General features: G+C 41.3%; 2 protein-coding genes across 2 annotated transcripts in view; one reads left to right on the forward strand and one right to left on the reverse strand.

Annotated features, from left to right (window-relative positions):
* rab11fip4a (RAB11 family interacting protein 4 (class II) a) overlaps positions 1-25,370 on the forward strand; it is a 55,843-nt gene that overhangs the window by 1,060 nt on the left and 29,413 nt on the right. Inside the window, 2 exon segments of the mRNA XM_079646572.1 lie at positions 3,220-3,307; positions 3,746-3,834. Of these exon segments, the coding sequence (XP_079502698.1) occupies positions 3,220-3,307; positions 3,746-3,834 (177 nt within the window).
* LOC307017103 (zinc finger BED domain-containing protein 5-like) lies at positions 22,279-23,476 on the reverse strand. The gene is made up of 2 exons (XM_079646577.1): positions 23,195-23,476; positions 22,279-22,956 (listed from the first exon to the last, which is right to left on the reverse strand). Exons 1-2 carry the CDS (start codon positions 23,366-23,368, stop codon positions 22,564-22,566), a joined length of 567 nt encoding a protein of 188 aa, XP_079502703.1. The 5' UTR covers positions 23,369-23,476; the 3' UTR covers positions 22,279-22,563.

Here is a 25,370-nt window from a genome sequence, read left to right on the forward strand (position 1 = left end):
AAAAGTATTAGCACCAAAAGTAAAAGTAGTCATTGTGCAGATTGGTCCATTTCAGAATAATATATATGATATGTTTTATAATGATTGCTCATGAAAGTGTTCTCAAAGCTGGTAAAGGTGCAGCTAGTTTGAATGACTTTGTATACTGCAGGGTAGCTTGTGAATTTACTCCAGGTGGAACTAAAGTCTAATTTAACACTTGGTTATATTCCACATCATTCATCCACATCTGTAAAGTAACTAAAGGTATTAAATACATGTAGTCAAGGGAAAGTACACCATTCACCTCTGAATTGTAGTGGAGTAGAAGTACACAGTAGAATCAAATAGAAATACTCAAGTAAAGTACAAGTATCTCACAATTGTACTTAATAGCAGTACTTGAGTAAATGTACTTAGTTACTTAACACAAGTCACTATAGGTGCTATACTCAGTTTCCATTAGCGAATGGAAAGTTCGCTAATGGAATAATAAGAGTTATCCGATTGCTGAAAAATGTCTCCGAATGTGAAAGCTTTTTGACCATTTGATATCAATCAAAAATAATTTAAACTGATTTAAATTCTGTGTTACAAAATCTATCATCCCAAAAACTACCACAACAACTTGAGACGTAGTAGAGCATGGAAATGTTAATCAATCTAATATTCTTCAAACATTAAGATAGGACCCCATTCAAAGGAAAGTTTATTCAATATCTTACACAGTGCTGAGTGCATCTCTAATCTTCAGGTTGCCAGCGTTCAGATGATGTAAACCACTTTGGTGGTGTTGGAGAAATACTGTTTTCTCCACTCTTTGGGTTGTTTTAATGCACTGATACTGATATTAACAGGTGGCATTTATTGTTACCTGCTATCTCCCCTCCTTCTAGAAAATACCAAAGTTGGTCTATGGTTAAGAGGGGTTAAGAGGAGTTTAAAAGTATAATGCAAAGTTTTAGATACCTTTTTGTCATGTCAAGTTGCCACATTTCAAAAGCCTGTTGTTTACATGAGCTCTGGCAGTTTGATCTTTCTGCCAACATTGAAATGTTTTAGCTGCATATTAAACATTGGGCATTGAATCCTCAACAGCTTTCAATACGCTCCAAGTGTGCAACTGCATTTACACATAAACGCTTAATAAAGCTTTCCCAATGTATACTTATTCATAGCAGTTTTTTTCATACCCTGCTGAAAAATTCAAACCGGTGGCTGCCCAGAAGAATTTGAATTAAATCTTAAAAATATGTGAAGTGGCTAATCCTAGACTTTGACTCTTCCTAAGCCACCTGAGGTTAGAGGATGGATGTCCAATAACCTTTCCTACAAAAACGCACGCACTGAGATGCTGTTTCGTTTCACTGAAAAAAATGATTTAATAAACAATTAATTCCAGTTAACTTTCTAGAATCAAATCGATACATAACTCAAACCTTATCCAAATCTACTTTGATAAATACTGAGGCAAATAATGTGGCCTTCTTAACTGCAATCAAAGATGTCTTTAGTCTATTAAAAGTATATAGTTCTTAATTATATATTTCATAAATCATACTTTTAAAAGCAGCTAAAAACATATATTTGAGATATTGTCATCATAAATGTAAAAGCTTATTTTGAATTCTTATTTTTTTGGATGGACAGGATGGCAGATATTTTCGCAGCCTATACATTTTTCAGTTTTGAATATAAATAAAAATATACAATAATTTATAAATTATACTTTAGCAAAACCTCATATACATATACAAGTCCTTATGTCAATCACTTATGTACCCTTAAATACATATATGTATATACACATAGCCAGCAATACAAACACACACAAATAAAAGTACCTACACACCTGTCTATTCATACATTTTTACCACATATTATAATCAGCCATGTTTCCAGTTTAAGACGTAAATGAACATTACATATATACATCTGCAGTGATGAACCATGGGGGTCTTTAATTTGTTTTTTTTTAAATTTAGTTTTAATTTAAAATATAGGCTTCAGATGAGGCCTAATTTGTTATACTGTATTTAGTCGCACCATATGGTTTGAAGACAGCTGTGTAAAACATTATATTGAACTAAATGTGAATCAGTATTGTAGGAAGGTGCAGGTGAGGTCCTGGATGCGCCTGTGAGTGTTTCAGAAGAATGAGAGTAGATTCTCCTTTAAGCTGTCATGGCGGCTGAGCACCATGAACACACTACTAAAAATAACTCCGTCGTACTAAGAGGTAGCTTTTCCTCCATCTCCCTCCCTCACATCGCCTCTCATCTCTGTGTTCTTTGTCACCATGGCGATGAGAGCCTGGCGAGGAGTCTCTGAGCGGATTGGTCGGTTATTAAGTAATGAAGCAGCCTATGAGACGGTGCAGCACTCAAGTGTCGTTTGTAAAACACCCGTTTCTATGGTGATTAATTCTCTGCAGTCAGCGTATGAAATAACATCTGAATACCACACAGCTGTTCCTTTACTGCAAGCGCACTAGGGGTTATTCATCTCTATATATATTTCATATCAAGGCTTCCTGTAAGGTGTATCTAATAGCTACACACTGCTCCTGATAGCATGGGTAAATGCAGAGGCTACATTTGAGACATTGAACACCGATCCCTTTCAAATCCCCTTATTCCACTAAGGTAACAATGCTATAATTATAAAAGCACATAGAAAACATTTCATTTAAATGTTGTGTGTGTATTTGTTCTGTTTACCTGCTGCTAACAGCTAATGTTAGCTAGCTTTCCTGCAGAGTCCGACATGGATTGGTTGGAATCTGTTGTTGTTACATTATACTGACAATCACAATGTTGGCAAACTAATGTGGCCCGTATAATGTGAACTGTAATCACCATGTTAGCTTAGCATGCATTGTATCCAGGTAGGTGATAATAATAATAACTTACATATATTTATACATATATAGCGCCTTTCATAAACCCGAGGACGCTTAGGTAGGTTTTGGTCACTTATACTTATTGGACACTCTGACCTACTGTAATAGAAATCTTTACCAAAAATGATCTTTTCTTTTTCAAAATAACAAAAAATGATGTAGCGGCTAATCTGCACACATTTATGACATAAAGCCAGGTCACTAGCATATCTTAAATTCACAGCCATTGTGGTGATGAAAGAGGGTTATACTCTTCAACAGAACTAATGCCTGATGCAGACGGTCTGAGGATCCAGGGTGCAGTACTGTGTTGTAAAAATGTCTCGTGTCTGTTGCAGGTGAAGAAGTTAACCAGGTACCTGGATCCTAACGCTCATGGGAAGATCAACTTCAAAGACTTTTGCCACGGAGTGCTCGCCATTAAAGGTAAGACATGCATACATATGTAAATGACGTACCAAAGAGGTAGAGTGGAGAATCAGCTCACTACTGCATTTAATCTGCATTAGGATGAGCCAGGCTAGCTCTTTTCCTTCCGTTTCCAAGCGTTGTGTTAAGCTTACTGCAGTTGCAGTAGTCCTCAAAATGTTAAACTATTCCATAACATGTTGATAGCCTTCCTGAAGTGATGTATTCATCTGCAAATCGTTCCTTCTTTTCTTTGGTTTTCTTCTTTTTGTCTTTTCTGTTTTAAATCCTAAACAGAAACATTTAAACAAATACCATTCTCTAAGATTATAAGTCACAAATATTTAAGAAAATAAATCTCTTACATTTCTTCTATTTCATTTTGAAATGGAAAAGCCAAACGATAAAAGGATTATTGTGCTGTATTGAGGTGGAGTTCTTCCTCCCTTGTTGCAGGTTGTGAGGGGATCCTGAAGATGGCTGTGGGCCCTCGCAGTGTGGCCTCCACCCAGCCATCTGTCACTGACAACGGTTACATTTACCAGGTACATTCAGGGTCGGCTCTAGAACAAATCGAACGGGGGGGCAATCAACAACCAACACACAAACACCAACGCAACTTCAATTAAAACAAACATGCTGTAAAGTCTATTGTCTTTCACACACATTGAAGGGGTGTAGTGCTATTTTATAGCGCACCTATGACTTGTGCATACATGAAAAACAGAAACATATGGACATAGGCCACCATATAAAAAGTGTGCAAATGTATTTAGCATCCTATCCATGTGAACATGTTTTAGGTGGGGGGTGGACCTAACCTCCTCTAGGAGGGTCTGGGGGCATGCTCCCCCGGGAAGATTTTTTTTAAATATTGAAGTTAAATGCATCAATCTGGTGCACTTTGAGAGCAAAATTAAGAGATCTATGACTACATCTCTCAACATCCAGATGAAACAGAACTGTAAACATATGTAGGCTACCTTTTTTATGGATATTTTACTAATCACTCCCCTTTTAAACTGTATTCTTCTGTTACTGTCCTATAGTATTTCATACCTGTTTTTGATTTAATCTCTTATTTTTTAATAACTATAATGATCATATAAAAGTTTTCCTGGCAAATACTTGTTTACATAATTGGTAACCAAACCGTTTGAGATCCACTGAGATAACTTACAATAAAGTGAAGTATCTAAACACTGAGAGTCCTTACCTCACTGAGCTGAGGTTATAAGATCCTCTCAGTCTGACAGGAGAGGACTCTCCTCCTCCTTGGTGTAGAAACAGCTCTTTATATCCGTTAGCATAGCTAGCTAACCAGATGCTAACAACAACATTCCATGTTACTGCTCGCGCACTCACACAAAATGCGCTCGTGCCACACACACACAGAGCCGAGCTTGAATGAAACACAGAGACCCAGAAGTACTTGTACTGTACTGTATCATATTATTTTCGATGGCTTTACTGTATAATCAGTGTAACAGATCGCCACTGGGCTTTCATCTAAACACACAGCCACGTAATGATAGCAAAACAAAGGTCGGGGGTCATTGGTCAAGCTACACACCAATCAGAGAGCAGCAGTGAGCACACCTCAGGCTGTGTTTTATATTTGTATTCTTTATTTCTGATTTATTTCACACAAAAACTTTTAGTGGAAACGTTTTCACTTATGTGATAAAAAAAAAAAAAAAAAGTGGCAAGGCTTGCCCGCCCTGCGTTGGGGGGGCACAGTGACTCATTTTGGGGGGCATGGCCCGCGAATGACCCCCCATGACGCCGACCCTGGGTACATTGTTGAGCCCACAATGGTGGAATCTTGAGCCTTTTTTTACTGAGTGAAAACAGTTATTTTAGCATGAGCATCCTCAAATCTGAGTCAGTGATCACCTTCATAGTTGGAGGAGAGGGGATGACTTTTCCTCACAGTGCACGGAGATGGAGCAGCACTAGTCTTCTCCTCCTGTCACTGTGTGGCACCTCATTCACTCATGTTTGATGAGGAGTACTGTTACGTCCCAATTAGGGGAAGAGGAATGCAACATACACCAGCATGGAATTGGTAATAATTATAAGGAGTTTTATTGTACAGCAAGCAACAAAATGGCAGGCAGGCAGCCTGAAACAAACAAAGTGCCACAAAAGCACCGGTTTAACTAACAAACAAAGGTGGCCACAAGGGCGCAAGTTTAAATGGGCAACCAAACGAAGGGAGGACTCTAATAAGTGAGCCTACTTAAATACAAGGTATATACATACTAAGCAAAAATAACCCTCACTATTGCAGTGGTACAAACTAAAGAAAAGGAAGCTGTAAGAAAACACAGCTGAGGTAACTATCACACAATACTAACCACACAATAATACCACACGAGTTAACCCCTGTTAACAGAATCACAATCAATCCCAGAGCACGTAGCGAGAGACGTCTGTTCACATACAGAGCCTCCAGAGTGATAATTGTCCCCAGGCTTTGTAGTCATCTCCAGCAGGTGTCTGCCGGCTGTGCGTTGCGATTGGAGTGCGTCGGGCCCGCCGGGCTCCAATCACAATCTTCAGGGGGCGGACCAGGAGATGGCAGCCAATCACGTCAGGGCAATCGCACAACTCATTTACATAAAACACAGATTAGCAGATTAACAAGATCACAGCTCTACAGGTCTTGATAGGTTTTCAATGGAAGTTGTATTAATGGCCGAAACTGTAAACAGTGTTTCTATACCGGACCTTAAAAGAAAAGATTATACTTAAGCAATAATAACCATACAAATACTACACCTTTGCAACCCTGTCTCCTAAAATGTACGTTCCCACAGAACTAAACTGCATTCTCAATTACGTTTAGCTAGAAACGTATTTTCTCCTACGTTACGTTCGTTATGAACGTATCTTAAAGACGTTTATTTTCTACATATCTTTGCCATTTATTGTCTTGCTTATAATAATGATAATAGTCATTTATAAATATCATTTTAGAGCACACATTTGAAATCAGTAGGCGAGGCTGTAATTTCGCCAGCTGTTACTCTCATGAGCGAGGCAGAAAATCATAGCTTTATCATGCCAAAAAGCTGCTGTGTCGTTTATTGCACCTCAAACATTAAAACAAATCCAGAGTTACGTGTTTCTGTACTTCCTCTAAGAAGAAAGGACAGTAACAGAAGATCTCTGTGACGCCAGATGTGGTGTTGTTAATGCGATATGATATCCAAATAAAAATTCAGTTTAGGATGGCCGAAGACACTACACTACCCATAATCCCCAGCTATCGTTTGGGACTACAGTCCCGTTGACAAGCCCTGTGATTAATCTTCAAGCTCTGGGATTGGATGTTGGAGTGGCCGTGCGCCAAGGTTACGCCGAGCGTCAAGCTCTTTGAAATGGAACGAAACCACGGCAGACTATTCAAAACTGGACTCGAACGCCCCCCAGAACTACACGTGCTGGCTATTTTGTTTCGAAACATGTTCTCTATGGCACGTCTCTCCTGGGAATTGTAGTTTTAAAATACGTTTTTGTTTTTCCCAAAATTAGAAGTTCACAGTATTAAACTGTGTACAGCCCTGGAGGTTTAGGCGATAGGAAACAAGTTGGTGTGTACACATTTAAAACATGTAATTACTAAATGGGTGAAAATTGCTTGTATCCATAATGGGCAGCATTAATATATACAGTACCCACATGACATCTCATTGTTACTTTGTAATTCTACTCCACTACAATTCAGAGGTTAACCTGGTATTTTTACTCCACTACATTTATTTTAGTTACTTTGCAGATTCTGATTAATGATGTGAAATATAAACATCCCTTAAAGCAGACTTTAGTTACACCTTAGTAAAATTCAGGGAAGGTGATTGTCAAGTGCCAACAATCAGGAGAGATATTTGATAGTTGGTGCTTGAGAAGACTAAACATTTATCTGCAGATCCCTATAAAGTATATTAATTACTCGTTATTCTCTACTAATAGTTAATTAAAAACTGTATATAATTACTATTTTGCACATCCCTTTCAAGATTTCCTAAGGTTTATTGACATATCATATACACAACTACAGTGTAGTTATGCAACAGTGCATTACAAGACATCTATCAATATTTGTGTATACCTCAACCATTAAACTGTCAAATTCCGCACATTTCTTATACTATCTACATACATAAGAGTATAATTAATGTATATAATATCAGTTAAAATAAATGCTTCAACATAGTTAACATTGCAGGAAAGCAATATATTAGACGTTAAGTACTTTGTCAGGCTTAATATATCTATCTGTAGATAACCACTAGGCGGTGCACACAAGGTACACACAGTATACTAATAATAACTTTGTATTATTAGTGTAGGACACTTATGTATGTATAACATCTGAAGATGTGGAGTTTACCAGTTTTATTCATGTTTTTACATAATTTTACAGGATATTGCTCTACTATTTCTCATGTTTTACTTCTACACATGAATTTGTAAAACATCACAGACAGAAAGGTATATCCGTCATTTAATGGTAAGCTATTGAAATTGTGATTCCATAGATGTGTCTCCCATCACCCAAATCCCCTGACTATTCTCTCAACTCAGTATTTACATTCTTATATTCAAAGAAAATCAGTAATATCTTTAAAAACTACAAGTCCTTTTCTATCAGCTGTGCACCATTATGGTGTAAATATAACCTATCTGCCAATTGGATCAAATATAAAAGTCAGCCGAAATACTATTGATACTGCGAGGAGACGTATTTTGTGAAAAGAAATGCAAGATGTTGTTTAATTGTTGATATATTTATGATCCACGTCACATATTCAGTTTTGGCGGCAGTTCTCCTGTTTGTCCAGAAGTCTTCTCATCAGGGCTCTATAAATAAAGAACTACGGCAGATGTGTAATATGTAATGCATCCGAACCGTGTATTACAATGCAGTTATGTGATGACTTCCAAAGAGAAAAGCAAGAACACTCGGAATAAAGTATTTTTTAATTTTTTTTAAATGTTTTCGGATATCATATCGCATTAACATCATATCCCAACATGCATTGCGGCTAAAACATCCAATCAACGAGCTTCAAGCTGAGGATCTTGGGTAGGGATGGGTACCGAGAACCGGTACTAAGTCAATACCGGTACCTGATTGAACGGTATTGGTATACCGTTAAGCCGCTGGACAAACGGTGCTGCTATCGGTATATGTGTTACGTCTACTTCCTTAGTTTAACTTTAAACCATTCTGGTTGGTTGGGAACCCTCATCCCGTGTGATGTATCCGGTTTGAGACCCCTCTGGTTGGCCACTGTAAATGCCACTCGTCATTTCTCTCAACAGCGCTCTTATTATTGTTGTGAGACTCCCGCAGGCATTGCGGACAGAGCGAAGCGATCGAAGGTCTGGGTGCACTTTTTAAAAAAATTGTGGCGATAGTGCAAGATACAATCTATGTACTCAATTAGTTGCGTGTAAAGGGGGTAACACAAGCAACTTAATGAAGCATTTGCAAACGAGACACTCATTGAATCTAAAACGGTGCTCGCGATACTGCTAGTGCTAGCGGGCTTCAGCCGCGCCGTGTGTAAATGTTACCTGAGCGAAGACTCGCAGGCAGGTTAGCTGTTGCGCACGGGTAATATGTTTTTGTTTACCTGAGTGAAGTCTTGCAGGCACATCACCTTGTCTTTTTTTAGTTTATTAACACTCACAGTATATAATAATTTGGCCTTTCATTGCTTCTGAGAAGCTAATGTATAAGTTATACAGTTATTTCTATACAATTACTGTTTAATCTTCACATCATGTATTGATGTCTATAATTTTGAGCACCAAATTATTGAAAAGTATCGATAAGAGTATCGAAAAATACTGATACCGATAAGCAGTACCGGTATCGATAAAATCCTAACGATACCCATCCCTAATCTTGGGTAATCTCTTCAGTGGTTGGTTTGTGGCATAGATATACAGTTGCAAGAAAAAGTATGTGAACCCTTTAGAATTACCTGGATTTCTGCATAAGTTGGTCATAAAATGGAGGAAGCCACTGCTGTCAAGAAAAAACATTGCTGCACGTTTGAAGTTTGCAAAAGAGCACCTGGATGTTCCACAGCACTACTGGCAAAATATTCTGTGGACAGATGAAACCAAAGTTGAGTTGTTTGGAAGGAACACACAACGCTATGTGTGGAGAAAAAAAGGCACAGCACACCAACATCAAAACCTCATCCCAACTGTGAAGTATGGTGGAGGGAGCATCATGGTTTGGGGCTGCTTTGCTGCCTCAGGGCCTGGACAGATTGCCATCATCCACGGAAAAATGAATTCTCAAGTTTATCAAGACATTTTGTTGGAGAACTTAAGGCCATCTGTCCACCAATTGAAGCTCAACAGAAGATGGGTGATGCAACAGGACAACGACCCAAAGCACAGAAGTAAATCAACAACAGAATGGCTTCAACAGAAGAAAATACGCCTTCTGGAGTGGCCCAGTCAGAGTCCTGACCTCAACCCAATTGAGATGCTGTGGCATGACCTCAAGAGAGCGATTCACACCAGACATCCCAAGAATATTGCTGAATTGAAACAGTTTTGTAAAGAGGAATGGTCCAAAATTCCTCCTGACCGTTGTGCAGGTCTGATATGCAACTATAGGAAACGTTTGGTTGAGGTTATTGCTGCCAAAGGAGGGTCAACCAGTTATTAAATCCAAGGGTTCACATACTTTTTCCACCCTGCACTGTGAATGTTTACATGGTGTGTTCAATAAAAACATAAAAACATATAATTGTTTGTGTGGTTTTAGCTTAAGCAGACTGTGTTTGTCTATTGTTGTGACTTAGATGAAGATCAGAACACATTTTATGACCAATTTATGCAGAAATCCAGGTAGTTCCAAAGGGTTCACATACTTTTTCTTTTAACTGTATATATATATGGTTTGTGGTTTGTATCGCTCGAAATGTCCCTTATAGGCCTACGTCTGTTGTCGGTGACTTTATTTACGGCTAAAAAGCCCAAGATTATAGAATTAAACGAATACATAAAAACAAGGATAATTGTGTGTTATTCTTGTGTAAATAACAGTGTGTTGTTTAGAAAAGAATAACTAATTAGAAGGAAATTAGAATAATTAGAATTTCTTTTCATCACAGACGGCAAAAAAAGTCAGACATTATACGATTTAAAATAAAAACAAATAAATACAAAGATAAAACACTGGCATGTAATTTACGTTAGAATAAATAGAATGGTTTTGAATAATAGATGAGAGTAAAATCTACGTCACTTTATAGCCCCGCCCACTTTAGGTGAAACCAACGCTGTCATTTGAACGGCGATCAAGCCTGAAGCCACAGAGATCTTCTTTTACTGTCCTTTCTTTTTAGAGGAAGTACAGAAACACGTAACTCTGGATTTGTTTTAATGTTTGACTTGCAAAAAACAACAGAGCAGCTTTTTGGCATGATAAAACTATTAGTTTCTGCCTCGCTCATGAGAGTAACAGCTGACGAAATTACAGCCTCGCCTACTGATTTCAAATGTGTGCTCTAAAATGATATTTATAAATGACTATTATCATTATCATAAGCAAGACAATAAATGGCAAAGATATGTAGAGAATAAACGTCTTTGAGATACGTTCATAACGAACGTAACGTGGGAGAAAATACGTTTCTAGCTAAACGTAATTGAGAATGCAGTTTAGTTCTGTGGGAATTTAATTTTTAGGAGAGAGGGTTGACATGTCAACCTAATGAGATAATCAAACTTGTGACTATGGGTTAAGTTTAACTTAAAAAGTAAGTCCTGATGTAGATGTAGGATGTAGATCCTGAATGTACTCTTCCAATATCAGAGTAGCACATGATAAAAAAGGACCAACTGTGTACGTAACATGATGTATGATTACCTAGAAGAGCGTCAGGACACAATGTTCTAGGCATATGATAGCTATGTGAAAACGATTAACATGATGATTCAGCCTCTATGGATATAGACATATGACTGTCATATTTATTGCTTAAATCGGCAAAAATCTGAAATTCGTACCGTCACTTGTGTCACTAAGCGCCTTTGCGTACCGACGTACTTGTGAAGCTTTTCCAGAAGGCGCTTAGATCACTGGAAGACAGAGTCGGTCTCCATGTGCACAGATGCGGTCTGTACAACATAATTGTGCCAAAATTACGACAACCGGCTGCGGAGGGAGACCCCCCTGTGCCCCGCGCACACACTGGGTACTGTGCAAAATCAGCTGATCACAACGTTGACGCTCTGTGGTCACAAAGTACTCCACTAGCACCCGTCCCCCACCCCCACCCACCCCCGTCGACGTTCCCGAAGTACTCCACTAGCACGCCCCCACCCCCCCGTCGACGTTCGCGACACAGAGGGCTTCATCACATAATTTTGCATGGGTCCAGAAGTTGGAGTACCAAAGACTGACTCCAGGTACTCATCTGAGTACCTCACTGAGAAACTGGGGTTACGCACTGTAACCCAGCTTCTATGAGTATAGGTGCAGCCCTCTAAGGCCATCGCTATTGGGTAATCCCACTGCGCATGCGCAGCACTGACAGACTTAATCCACACCCACCTATGACGTGGGCCCCACCTCCGGACTCACTTCCGTATAAATAGGAAGTAGGCCCGACCATCTGCTCCCACGCAAACAGCTTTTCTTCAGCTATTCGCGGAGCCAGTGGGGCCGAACCTTAGAGGGCTGCGCCTATACTCATAGAAGCTGGGTTACAGTACGTAACCCCAGTTCTATATCGTATAAGGCTTCGCCCTCTAAGGCTATCGCTATTGGGTTAAGGGCGAAGCAGGATATAATCCACGCCCCACTGGTCCGTCCGTTACCAGAAGTACAAAAACACATCTACTCAATGAATAACCCATGTCCATTTCGCCATGCATAAAGGAGCATCACAGTCCCTGGAAATATAGCATTTAAAAATGAATATCCTCCATGAGGGAATGAAGGTGAATACCTGTCGCTATAAAAAGTAGAGACCGAAGTCCCACTTACGATAAAAGAGGGGAAAAGGGCAGCTCTCTGAGTGCCGACAGGCAGGAGACAGGGCACACAGTTGAGTGAGTCCCCGACATTACTCACTCTGACAGGACACTCAGTACTGAGTGTGTCAGAGAGGAATGGGAGACATCCCTCAAATAAAAACAAATAAAAGAACAGGGGGAAGACCAAGATGCAGCAGTGTCATTCCTCCGTGCAAAGCCGTAGAGGTTGAAATTCCTCTGGTGCTGTGAGATTTGATGTTCTCCGGGGAATCTATCCCAGAGGAGACATACGCCTGTGACACAGCCTCACACAGCCCGTGTGACAGGCGTTGTGCAGAGGCTGCCCTATTGAGCGCTCTCTGTAATGCACAAACAGACGCTGGGAACTGCGCAACGCAGCCGTGCGTGCAATATAGCAGGACAGCGTGCACGGGACAGAGGAGATGAGATGTGGCTTCTTCGTCTGATGTGTGAGGAGGAGGAACAAAGCCATCCAAAGTTATCACTCTCAATCTAAAAGAGCTTGTGATAACCTTTGGCATAAAAGCTGGTTTAGGGCGCAAAACAGCTGAGCTGCCATCTCCTTGGATCTGGAGACATGACGGAGCCACAGAGAGAGCAGACAAATCACTCACCCTTTTAGCTGATGTCAGAGCCAAGAGCAGAGCTACTTTGGCTGACAAAAACTTCAGGGGAACCTAATCTAAAGGTTCAAATGGAGCTTTACCCAGTGCGCGTAACACCAAAGCCAAATCCCGTTGAGGCGCCAAAGCGTGTGACACAGGTCTGAGTCTCTGTACTACTCCTGCTCAATTTTTTTTTTAAAGGTGCACTTCGGTGGATTTTTCTGCGAGCGGCAGGGAGATCATTATACTTGTTGCCTCTTTGCAAATCTCACATCCACATTTTTTATTTGTTATGAAAATCGATGGATACCTTTCATTCCACTCACTCCATCTATTCTGTGTCCAGTTAAAAGACAGGTCATGGGCATCGTCAGGTTGCAGGTGCAGGTGGCGCCGGCGGCTGTGGCCGTTGTTGAAGCCTCTTCAGGCTTCGCATCGGCAGGCCTCTCCCTCGGTGTGGAGATGTCAAACTCGAACCTAACGCCGCTTACAGTCGGCCAACTAAAAGTTGTTCGGTTCACGTTGTCATTTTTAGGCTTCTTTGCTTGTGAATCCAAAAGCTGCGAGGCTTGGCTGTTTTCGTTTCGCCATATTTTTTATTAAAAAGCCAGAGTTAAAAAAAAAATCAATATGAAAATTTCAAATACGCCGCCGGCATCGGCGCCGTAGCCATAGCAACGTAAGTAGCGTGAAGAATCCGGCGCACAAAATATAAAACGAATATTCAGAAACTGTAATGAACAATGACTATTATTTATTTCAATAACTTTTATTTACAGAAACTCAACATTTCTAATCTGTGAAAAAAATATGCACAATTTTTTTGGGCTCCCCCTATTTATCTCAAAGTCGGCCTTCAGGGGAGCTCCCCCCCTCTTTAGGGGAGCCAAGCTCCCCCTAGCTCCCCCCCATTTCGAACGCTGCGCACCGCCACTCTGAGTAATACTCTGAGAGCATGCAACATGCTCTGAATGTGCTGTGGTTGTCATGGTGACGAGCCATGTCAGAGCCCTCGCCGCCGTTGCCCGTGAAGCAACCCAAGAGGGGCCCGGATCAAAAAGGCTGCGAGGGGGCCTCCACACGCTGCATCTCACACCGACTCTCATCCTGTCTCTGTTTAGGAGAAGGCTCATGAACTGGACATTGAGGCGCGTTCACGCTCAAACCTGCTGAGGAATGAGCGGAGGTGTGTGCAGTGCTATTCACACAGTACGCAATCCCAGCTAGCGGGGAACGTTCTCACAACTTTGGCTAACGTTACCTATTGGTTCTAACAAGGTTTTAAAGAAAAGTTTTAATCTGATGTTCAAAGAACCTTTTTAAGATGTTTATTTGTTCAAATAATGTTCCTATAAGGTTTAGGGTTAACTAAGACATAACGTTTTAACTGCAACATTCAGAGGATGTTTTGATGATGTTATTAAGGCCTGAGATGACAGAAAGTGTTTTATAAAATGTTCCTTTAATGTGATATGTTAACAAAGGTGGAACGTTTTGCCTGCAACATTCTAAGGACGTGTTTTGGACGTTGTTGGGTAACACATTAAAGATGTTCTTTATAAAACGTTCCCTCAATGTTACATGATAACAAATGAAGAACATTTTCAAAGAAACATTCTGAAAATGTTTTCAGGATGTTATTGAGGCCTGAGATGAGAGAAAGGGTTGTATAAAATGTTCCCTCAATGTTACATGATAACAAATGAAGAACATTCAACAAGAAACATTCTGAAAATGTTTTCAGGATGTTATTATTTTTTTATAAATCGTTGCTGTTATGGCAAATATTAACACGGTCATGGTCAACGTCAGATTTATTTCTAGAGCGCTTTAAAAAACAAACTTGTTGCATTTGTTTGAAAAGGATGTTTTAAAAAAAATCTGATGTCACCATATTTTCCTTTTGAAAAAAACAAACAAGCACGTAATTAATGATAAGCTGTAATTAGATATTACATGTTTGCGGTGGCATGTGTGAGTTCCCAGCTAGAAATGTTTGTTACCATTCGTTGTTCTAGGAATGTTTTCAGCGGGATGTTTTATTTTGGTTCCCAGAATGTTCTTCTGAAAGGTAGGATAACGTTCTTTAAAAACGTTCTTGAAATGTTTGGTGATAACCTTCTTAAGATGTTTTTGATAACATTATTAGAACATTATTCCCTACTGTTCTTAACGTTTTCAGCGGGGGAATTTTATTTTGGTTCCCAGAATGTTCTTCTGAAAGGTAGGATAACGTTTTCTAAAAACATTCTTAACATTTTTGGTGATAACTTTCTTAATATTTATGAGCGCATACATCTTAATAATAAGTGCAGTTCGAATTCTCTAGATGATAGGAAAGGAGGTTTCAAAGTTCCTTTATGACCTCCTTTAGCTTAGGAACCACTGAACCTCCCTTACCGAAAGGAGAGGAGAAAATGCTGCCCCACAATGCCTTGCAGCCGCAGCATTTGCCATCACACAACAGTCGGCCGTTCACGGAAACAACCGATTATGACGGAGAAATTATATCATGAAACTTACGGTGCTTATTAAGCATTTTAAAATGTATGTGGTAAGTTGCCAAAGTGCTTTGTTTTGAACGTTCATCAGTATTATAATCAAAAAGAGAAATATGAACGTTAGTTTTTACTGAAATGATTAAATAAAGTCAACATTTTACAGAGCTGTGTGGGGTATGTTCAACTTTTAAAATATGTTTGAATGGTGATATACACAGTGATAGATGTTAAGGACTAACATTTATAATAAATACATCCCAGCTAGCAGGGAACGTTCTCACAACTTTGGCTAATGTTACCTATAGGTTCTAATAAGGTTTTAAAGAAATGTTTTAATCTGATGTTAAAATAACCTTTTTAGGATGTTTATTATTTCAAATAATGTTCCTATAAGGTTTAAGGTTAACTAAGACATAACGTTTTAACTGCAACATTCAGAGGATGTTTTGAGGATGTTATTGAGGCCTGAGATGAAAGAACGTTTTTTTATAAAATGTTCCTTTCATGTGATTAACAAAGGTGGAACGTTTTGCCTGCAACATTCTAAGGACGTGTTTTGGACGCTCTTGGGGTAACACATTAAAGATGTTCTTTATAAAACGTTCCCTCAATGTTACATGATAACAAATAAAGAACATTCTCCAAACAACATTCTGAAAATGTTTTCAGGATGTTATTGAGGCCTGAGATGACAGAAAGTGTTTTATAAAATGTTCCTTTAATGTGATATGTTAACAAAGGTGGAACGTTTTGCCTGCAACATTCTAAGGACGTGTTTTGGACGCTCTTGGGGTAACACATTAAAGATGTTCTTTATAAAACGTTCCCTCAATGTTACATGATAACAAATAAAGAACATTCTCCAAACAACATTCTGAAAATGTTTTCAGGATGTTATTGAGGCCTGAGATGACAGAAAGTGTTTTATAAAATGTTCCTTTAATGTGATATGTTAACAAAGGTGGAACGTTTTGCCTCCAACATTCTAAGGATGTGTTTTGGACGTTGTTGGGTGACACATTAAAGATGTTCTTTTATAGAACATTCCCTCAATGTTACATGATAACCAAAGAAGAACATTTTGAAAGCAACATTTGGATAATGTTTTCAGGGGGTTATTATTTTTTTATAAAATGTTCCTGTGATGCGAAATATTAACAGGGTCATGGTCAATGTCAGATTTATTTGTAGTGCGCTTTAAAAAAACAAATTTGTTGCATTTGTTTGAAAAGGATGTTTAAAAGAAATCTGATGTCACCACATTTTCCTTTTTAGAAAAAAACAAGCACGTAATTCATGATATTGCATGTTTGCGTAGGCATGTCTGAGTTCCCAGCTAGACATTATTGGTTCTAAAAACATTTTGAGAATGTTACCATTCATTGTTCTAGGAATGGTTTCATCGAGAAGTTTTATTTTGGTTCCTAGACTGTACTTCTGAAAGGTAGGATAACGTTCTCTAAAAACATTCTTAAAATGTTTGGTGATAACATTGTTCGAACATTATACCCCAAGTGTTTTTGTTGTTTATCCACATATCTCTATTGTCATATGTATCGAATAACACTTAGAAAACCAAAGACAGACATATACGTAGAAGAACGGACCGACTATCACTGCCCGTCCCTGAAACCCCTGTTAGTGTTTGTATGTGTTTCTTTCTACTGTGTGTGTGTCTCTCTCTCTGCCTGCTGGTCTGCTCTACACGACTGGGAGCAATCTCCAATCAACCACACCTGCAACCTGCTCGTCAGCCATACTATGAAAGCCTGCAGCCTGCACTCATTCCCTGCCGGATTGTTGCCGTGAACGGTTTGTTGCGTGCCACTCTAGCTTTTTACCAGCATATTCTTTGACAACTTTGCCTGCTTTTGCCTCACACTGATTTTTGTGTCTCTCCCAGGAGGAATCCAAGGCCTTCCACACTCCCAACACCAGCCAGGCCTCTCTACCCACCCTGGAACAACTGTTTCCCACTGCCGCCATAACCAACCTCCACTCCCAGCTCCCCTTTTCTAATAAACAAATTTTACTTTCACCTTTCACCTATCATAATCATCCTAATGACCACAGTGGTCAGTCCACTTACCCAGGAATTTTGAGTTGAACAATTACAGGAATATTATGTCTTTATGTTCAAATAATGTAAACATATTTTAGTAAATTGTTACCATAGAACATTTGCATAATTTCTTTAACATAAAGCATGTTATCCTTCTCTAAAATAATAACATTCTGGCAACATAAAAAATCTAACTTGCAGCTGAAAATGTTTTAAGAACAGTAGGGCATAATGTTCTAACAATGTTATCAAAAACATTTTATGAATGTTTTTAGAGAACGTTATCCTATCTTTCAGAAGAACATTCTGGGAGCCAAAATAAAAGCTTCTGGCGAAAACGTTTTAAGAACAGTAGGGCATAATGTTCTAACAATGTTATCAAAAACATTTTAAGAATGTTTTTAGAAAACGTTATCCTACCTTTCAGAAGAACATTCTGGGAACCAAAATAAAAGCTTCTGCTGAAAACGTTATAAGAATAGTAGGGCATAATGTTCTAACAATGTTTTCAAAACCATTTTAAGAAGGTTATCACCAAACATTTTAAGAATGTTTTTAGAGAGCGTTATCCTACCTTTCAGAAGAACGTTCTGGGAAACAAACAAAAACTTCCCGCTGAAAACCTTCCTAGAACAATGACTGTAACATTCTCAGAATGTTTTTTGAACCAAAAATGTCCAGCTGGGATAACAGCCCTAGGCTCATTACGACCGTGTGTAGTAGGCACTGGGACAGAAGAAAAAACGTGCTGCCGGCTAACCGACAGGCTTGAAGCAGCCTGTTTAAATGTCAAGCCCTGCTGTCTATTAACTGACTGGTTAAATACAGCTGGCTTTGGCAGCTAGCCCTGCTGCCTGCTAAACGACAGGTTAAAAACAGCCGGCTCAAACGGCGAGCCCAGCCGTCTGTTAACCGACACGTTAAAAAAAAATATGCTGGTTTATGCACCTCCACACGCTGTATTGCACAGCGGCTCTCATCATGTCGCCATTTAGGAGAAGGCTCGTAAACCAGACATTGAGGCACGTTCACCTAGGCTCTGCTGTCGGGCTGACACTGGGCCCCCGCCCTGTCTCCTCCGTCCGGAGGAGAGGGAGGATGGGGGAACTACATGGTGATCCGTGAATGGAGGTGAAGGAGTCGCCTGACTGCTGCCCGCCACTCGGATCCAATAAGTCAAGGGCTTGGTCCACGGAGTAAGACTCCTGGACTAGTCAATCATCCTCGGCCGCAGCAGCGAGAGCGTTTGCTCTCCGCTGTCTGTGGGCCAGAGGGAGATGGACACAATGAGTGCACGACACCTGGGGAGTGAGAGCCGCGTTTGCGTGCTCCAATCACTGGGATTACCCAATAGCGATAGCCTTAGAGGGCGAAGCCTTATACGATATATAGAAGTTATGTGCACCCCTCTATATAAGCATGTCAAGGACACTACTCTGGGAACTATTTGTCCCATGCAACCTCTGTATGTGATGACTACTTCCACTCTTGCAAGGATAATAAATACATATCAGTATACTGATATTGAAGATCAAGCCGGTGACGAGTGAGATTTTTCCTAACATTAAGTATGTCCGGATGTTGACTTATTGATACAAACAATTTTTATATGTTATGAGATATAAGTCACATCTTCTTTTAACATAGACAAATAAAAGTTCAAAATAATAATTATAATGTATTTAAAGTTGTGAGACCATATGTTTTTGCACTTCTTCAAAAATGGGAATCAAGGGAACTGGTGACATATTTTTGAAGGAACAGTTTTAGAAACATGTCGGGAAAAACATGATTGTCATCACAGATTGTTTTAAATATATAATTATATTTTTTATACCAATTAAACCATGTTTCAAACATTTAACAACTGCAATAATAATCTAGTATTATTACTAAGTATTCAATGTCATTCCTATTCAGCTAGATTATTTTCTAGAGAGAGAGGTCGATTGTCGAACCTCAGATTGAGGAGGAACAATGCGGATTCCGTCCTGGTCGTGGAACGACGGATCAGCTTTTTACTCTCGCAAGGATCCTGGAGGGGGCCTGGGAGTACGTGTATCCAGTCTACATGTGTTTTGTAGACTTGGAGAAGGCGTCTAACCGGGTTCCCAGGGAGTTACTATGGGAGGTGCTGCGGGAGTATGGGGTGAGGGGGTCTCTACCCAGGGCCATCCAATCTCTGTACTCCCAAAGCGAGAGCTGTGTCCGGGTCCTCGGCAGTAAGTCGGACCCATTTCCGGTGAGGGTTGGCCTCCGCCAAGGCTGCGCTTTGTCACCAATCCTGTTTGTAATATACATGGATCGGATTTCGAGGCGTAGTCGTGGGGGAGGGGGTCTGCAGTTCGGTGGACTAAGGATTGCACCAAGGCTTTTTGCAGATGATGTGGTTCTGATGGCTTTATCGGTCTGCGACCCTCAGCACTCACTGGATCGGTTCGTAACCGAGTGTGAAGCGGCTGGGATGAGGATCAGCACCTCCAAATCTGAGGCCATGGTTCTCAGCAGGAAAACGATGGACTGTCCACTCCAAGTATGGAATGAGTCCTTACCCCAAGTGAAGGAGTTCAAGTATCTCGGGGTCTTGTTCTCGAGTGAGGGAACAATGGAGCGTGAGATGGGCCGGAGAATCGGAGCAGCGGGAGCGGTACTGCGGTCGTTTTACCGCACCGTTGTGAAGAAAAGGGAGCTGAGCCAGAAGGCAAAGCTCTCTGTCTACCGGGCCATTTTCGTTCCTACCCTCACCTATGGTCATGAAGGATGGGTCATGACCGAAAGAGAGAGATCGCGAGTACAAGCGGCCGAGATGGGTTTTCTCCGCAGGGTGGCTGGTGTCTCCCTTAGGGATAAGGTGAGAAGTTCGGTCATCCGGGAGGGACTCAGAGTTGAACCGCTCCTCCTTCGCGTCGAAAGGAGCCAGTGGTCCACTTGGCACCTCCCTAGGGAGGTGTTCCAGGCACGTCCAGCCGTCTCTTGGACCGAGGGGTAGACCTTGGACCAGGTGGAGGGATTATATCTCTTCGCTGGCCTGGGAGCGCCTTGGGATCCCCCAGTCAGAGCTGGTTGATGTGGCCAGGGAAAATAAAGTTTGGGGCTCTCTGCTGGAACTGCTACCTCCGTGCCCGATCACGGATAAGCGGGAGAAGATGGATGATGGATGGACAATGTTCCTTTTGTTTGCTATTACTTTTTTGCCGCGCAGTATTCTTTTATTTGTTATCATTTATAGCAAGCTGCCATACCTCATGTTAGGACTTCAGCATGCACAGTTGCATAAATAATGTAAAAATATCATGAATTGCTGCGTGTGTTGCATTGGAGATCGACCCTGCTGAACTGTTGCTTAGCAACGAGAGAGAGAGAGAGAGGAGAGAGGAGAGAGTGGAGAGAGAGAGAGAGAGAAGAGAGAGGGAGAGAGAGAGAGGAGAGAGAGGAGAGAGAGAGAGGAGAGAGAGATGAGAGAGAGAGAGAGAGAGAGGAGAGAGAGAGGAGAGAGAGAGAGAGAAGGAGAGAGAGAGAGAAGAGAGAGAGAGAGAGAGAGAGATGCGGCTTTGTCCCAGCTAAAGCCTGGGTTGCAGTCGAATAATCCAAAAATCAGCTCCTATCGTCTATCCCTATCGTCTATTCGTTGACCTCTGTGTGAAACATCACGGGGTTAAGGGATAGTGGATAGGAGAATTCAAAAGGAATTAGGAAAAGCGACTGCGGTGCTTTGAGAATCCGACTGCACCTTTCACTACGTATTGCGCAATTGCGTATTGCGCTATTGCGTATTGCGTCATGAATGTGCGTCTGCTTCTGTGGGGAAACTACAGTTTTCTATACAGCGGACTGCATGATGTATTATAAGAACGAGGGACTACTGTAAACTCATCTAGAGACTCTGCACCATGCTCTGATGCTGTTGTTTTATGCTTTATGAACGTGGACAACAGAGAAACATATTCTTCATGACCAAAGTTGGAATTGAAATAAAAGAGGAAAGTGAAACTTATGCTCGTCACCCTCTCTCTCCAGTCCACATTAATACAAATGATCCCAATACGTATGATTGTATGAAAAGATCTTAAAATCAATACAAATGTATTTATTATAAACGTTAGTCCTTAACATCTATCACTGTGTACATCACCATTCAAACATATTTTAAAAGTTGAACAAACCCCACACAGCTCAGTAAAGACTGTGAAATGTTTACTTTAATGTTAAATGTTCACTTTATTTGATCATTTCAGTAAAAACTAACGTTCATATTTCTCTTTTTGATTATAATACTGATGAACGTTCAAAACAAAGCACTTTGGCAACTTACCACATACGTTTTAAAATGCTTAATAAGCACCGTAACTTTCATGATATAATTTCTCGGTCATAATCGGTTGTTTCCGTGAACGGCCGAATGTTGTGTGATGGCAAATGCTGCGGCCGCAAGGCATTGTGGGGCAGCTTTTTCTCCTCTCCTTTTTTAAAGGGAAGTCCAGTGGTCCCTAAGCTAAAGGAGGTTATAAAGGAAGTTTGAAACCTCCTTTCCTATCATCTAGAGCAGGGGTTCTCAACCTTTTTTGGGCCAGCGCCCCCCTGTCCATTATCCAGGTCTCTTACCGCCCCCCATCAAAAAAAGTAGACTTATTTTCTTCCCTGAATATTAATGTTGACTAATATTCTGTGTTATTTCATTTAAAAAGCTTGTCACTGAATGCCAAATAATAGATTTGATTTAACTGGGCAGTTGGAATATCATTATCATTAGTTTACCAGAGAGCAGAAAAGCCATGTGAATGTGAATAAAAATGATATTTATGAGTGTTAAACAAACTCAGACAAGAGCAGAGAATACAAACAGACTGCTACGGAACAGCAGCAATTTCACACATGTCCAGTGCAGAACAAACAGTAGGCTACAAAACTGTACATTAGGCCTACAGAACTAGCAGGTCGGAAAGGTGTTGCATTTCGCCAAATTGAGGGGGGGGGGGAAGGTTAGTGTGAGCCCTGCGCTTGGTGGTTCTCCGCCAGTTTCTTCACTGCGGGTTGCAGAGAACTTAGTTTCAGTCGCAGTGCACCTTAGGCCGTCAAGTTCAAGCGATTGCGGTACTTGGACTGCATGTGGAGGACCTGGCTGAATCCCTGCTCCACGAGGTATGTGGTTGGGAAAGCCAGAAGAAGCAGCCTCGCTTTCTCCCAGAGAGCCGGGTAACCCTGAGAGTATTTGACCCACATGTTGCCCCAGCCAAAGGAGCGGAAAATAGCCTGGGCCTCATCGTCACTCTGGATTTCGATGAGATGCTCCTGTATTGCTGGCTCGCATTCCGCCACGTCCGCCTGAAAGGGCTGCACCACCCAGGTGGGAACATCAAGGTCCAAAAGATCTCTGAAGCGGATCTTCAAGTCGGCATTCACCATCCTCAGGTGGTCTGTGTAAATGAGGAGGCGCTCATCGGTAAGAGCCTCAGACACCTGCAATGAGTATAACCAGGAAATTGTTATCGGTGCAGAATGTTACCATCCGATTTTAAACTGGTTATTTTATTGCGAATTAGTTTACTAATTGATGTTTCTTTATTCTCATAATACATTCAGAACATAAGTTATTTATACTAACCAGGACCACAAATATAGTGTTGCATAGAGTAGCCTACATTTATTACATGTATTATTTATTATTATCATTATTTAGTAGCCTAGGCTAGATCACCTTGGTCAACAGCGGGAAATGAGCAAACGGCCTCCTGCCTATGCTCTGCCGGTATAGATCCAGCCTGGAGGTGAGACTGTGGATGACCGCCTTGCTCTGGATCAGAGTAACTCCTTTTCCTTGGAGCTTCAGCGTGACTTCATTCATTTTGCCAAAGAAGTCTGCGAGGTACATGATGTCGCAGCGGCTGGATGACACCTGTTCCCCGAGAGCTGCATCCACCTCCTCCAGGAACTCCACGATGCTGTCAAACAGCTCACAAAAAGAGCAAGGCAGTTTCCTTTTGAGAGCCAGCGGACATCAGTGTGGAGAAGAAGACGCTCAAAGGTCTCACATCATTTTCCTGACACAGCTATCGGAACAATCTGTTATTCAGGGCGTGGGCTTTTATTTTGTTTATTGCCTTTACTGCAACATTGAGAGAGTCGTGGAGAGGTGGACTTTTAGATTTGCCACAAGGTTGTGGCGGTGCAAGACACAGTGGACTGTGAGGACATGCGGGACCTGCTCCTTCAGCAGAGTGGTGAAGCCACGGTACCTGCCAACCATGGAAGGGGCACCGTCAGTAGCACATGCGAGGATGTTGTTGATCGGGATTGACTTCTCCTGTAGATAAGCATCCAGTGCATTAAAAATGGTCTGGCCCTTGGTGTCTGTGACCAGATATTTGGAAAATAAAAATTCCTCAGTCATCTCCTGACTGTTGGAGGTGCTATAGCGGACATAGGCCATCAACAGAACATTGTTGTCAGAAGTGGTTGTCTCATCCAGCTGAAGGCTGAATGGAGTTTCCCGCAGGATGGCACACAGCTGCTCCTCTGTATCGCCCATTTCATCAATCCTGCGTGCTACGGTGTCATTACTGAGTGGATGGATTTCAGCACCTGTGTGGGATCACGCTCCATCACAGTAGATATGACCTCTTTGATGGCAGGGAGTACCAACTTCTCTCCGATTCTGAATGGCTGCCCACATTTGGCTATCAGCAAGGAGATGTTATATGACGCTATTAGCCCGCTGTCAGTCTGGGTGGTCTTCCTAGCGAAGAGACTGCTGATGGTGCTCCTACCATGTTTCTCTTTGAGGGCCTGGAAGAACGGACGCTCCTTATCTGCCTTATCCGGGTGGATCTTGGTAAGGTGCTCCTTTTAAACGTGAGGGTTTCATTCCCTCATTCGAAAATACATGTTCGCAAAGTAAAAACATTGGGAGTTGTGCATTGGTAGGAGACGGTATGAAGCCATAGCTAAGAAATTCAATAGAGTACTGACTGCATTTTATCTTTTTCGCGGCCATTTTGCTGATGTGATATGATTTTTGTTGTTTTATGATGCTAATATTTAGGGGGGGGGTAGTGTCACGATATGGCGGCAAACGCTAGAGGGCTAGCTGGTGACATGACGAGACATCGTGCCAGGAGCTGACCGGAAGTCGTTGTAATTTTGAACAAACAGAGCTCTGTGTGGAGCAGCCTGGCTAGCCAGCTCTTTAATGTCGTAGCAGACATAGAAACGGGTATTATTTTCATAAACTGACCACTTAGTTCGAATCTGTTAGTGGAATTTGTCATATCAAAACATATCAAAATTTAACAAAGTGACAAAGATTATTAACAGTCGCGATCCCAAAATTACTACGACTTCCGGTCCGCTCCCGGCTGCTTTTTGTAGGGTACGTTCGTAAATGCGCTCAGAGCGCTCCGAGCGTCCCCGTTCCACAGTCCAGAGCGCTGCGCTCTGAGCGCTCACAGTTGGGTGCTCTGGCGGAACAGACGGGTTGTCCGAGCGGACTGACCGTTCGTGCATTTACGAACGTACCCGTAATAACACTGCTGACAGCTGACCAATCGCAAGCAGAGTTGTGGTTTCCTATAGCAACAAAAGATGCTGACAGCTGCTTTTTGTACAGGAACCAGCGTTTTTCATGACAAAAATACATTATGCGTGAACGCCCCCCCAAGAACACCTCAACGCCCCCCTTTCAAAAATATTGCTTCCAGCGCCCCCCGATGTTCTCTGAACGCCCCCTGGGGGGCGGTACCGCCCCCGTTGAGAACCAGTGATCTAGAGAATTCGAAAGGCTCTTATCATGGCTGCCACTGAGGTACTTCCGGGTCATTTCACTCGGTTAGGAAGGTTCCTAAGCTAAATGGACTATTCGACCGCAACCTGGGTTT

Source organism: Notothenia rossii, assembly GCF_949606895.1.
Source record: "Notothenia rossii genome assembly, chromosome: 8".
NCBI classification, from domain to species: Eukaryota; Metazoa; Chordata; class Actinopteri; order Perciformes; family Nototheniidae; genus Notothenia; species Notothenia rossii.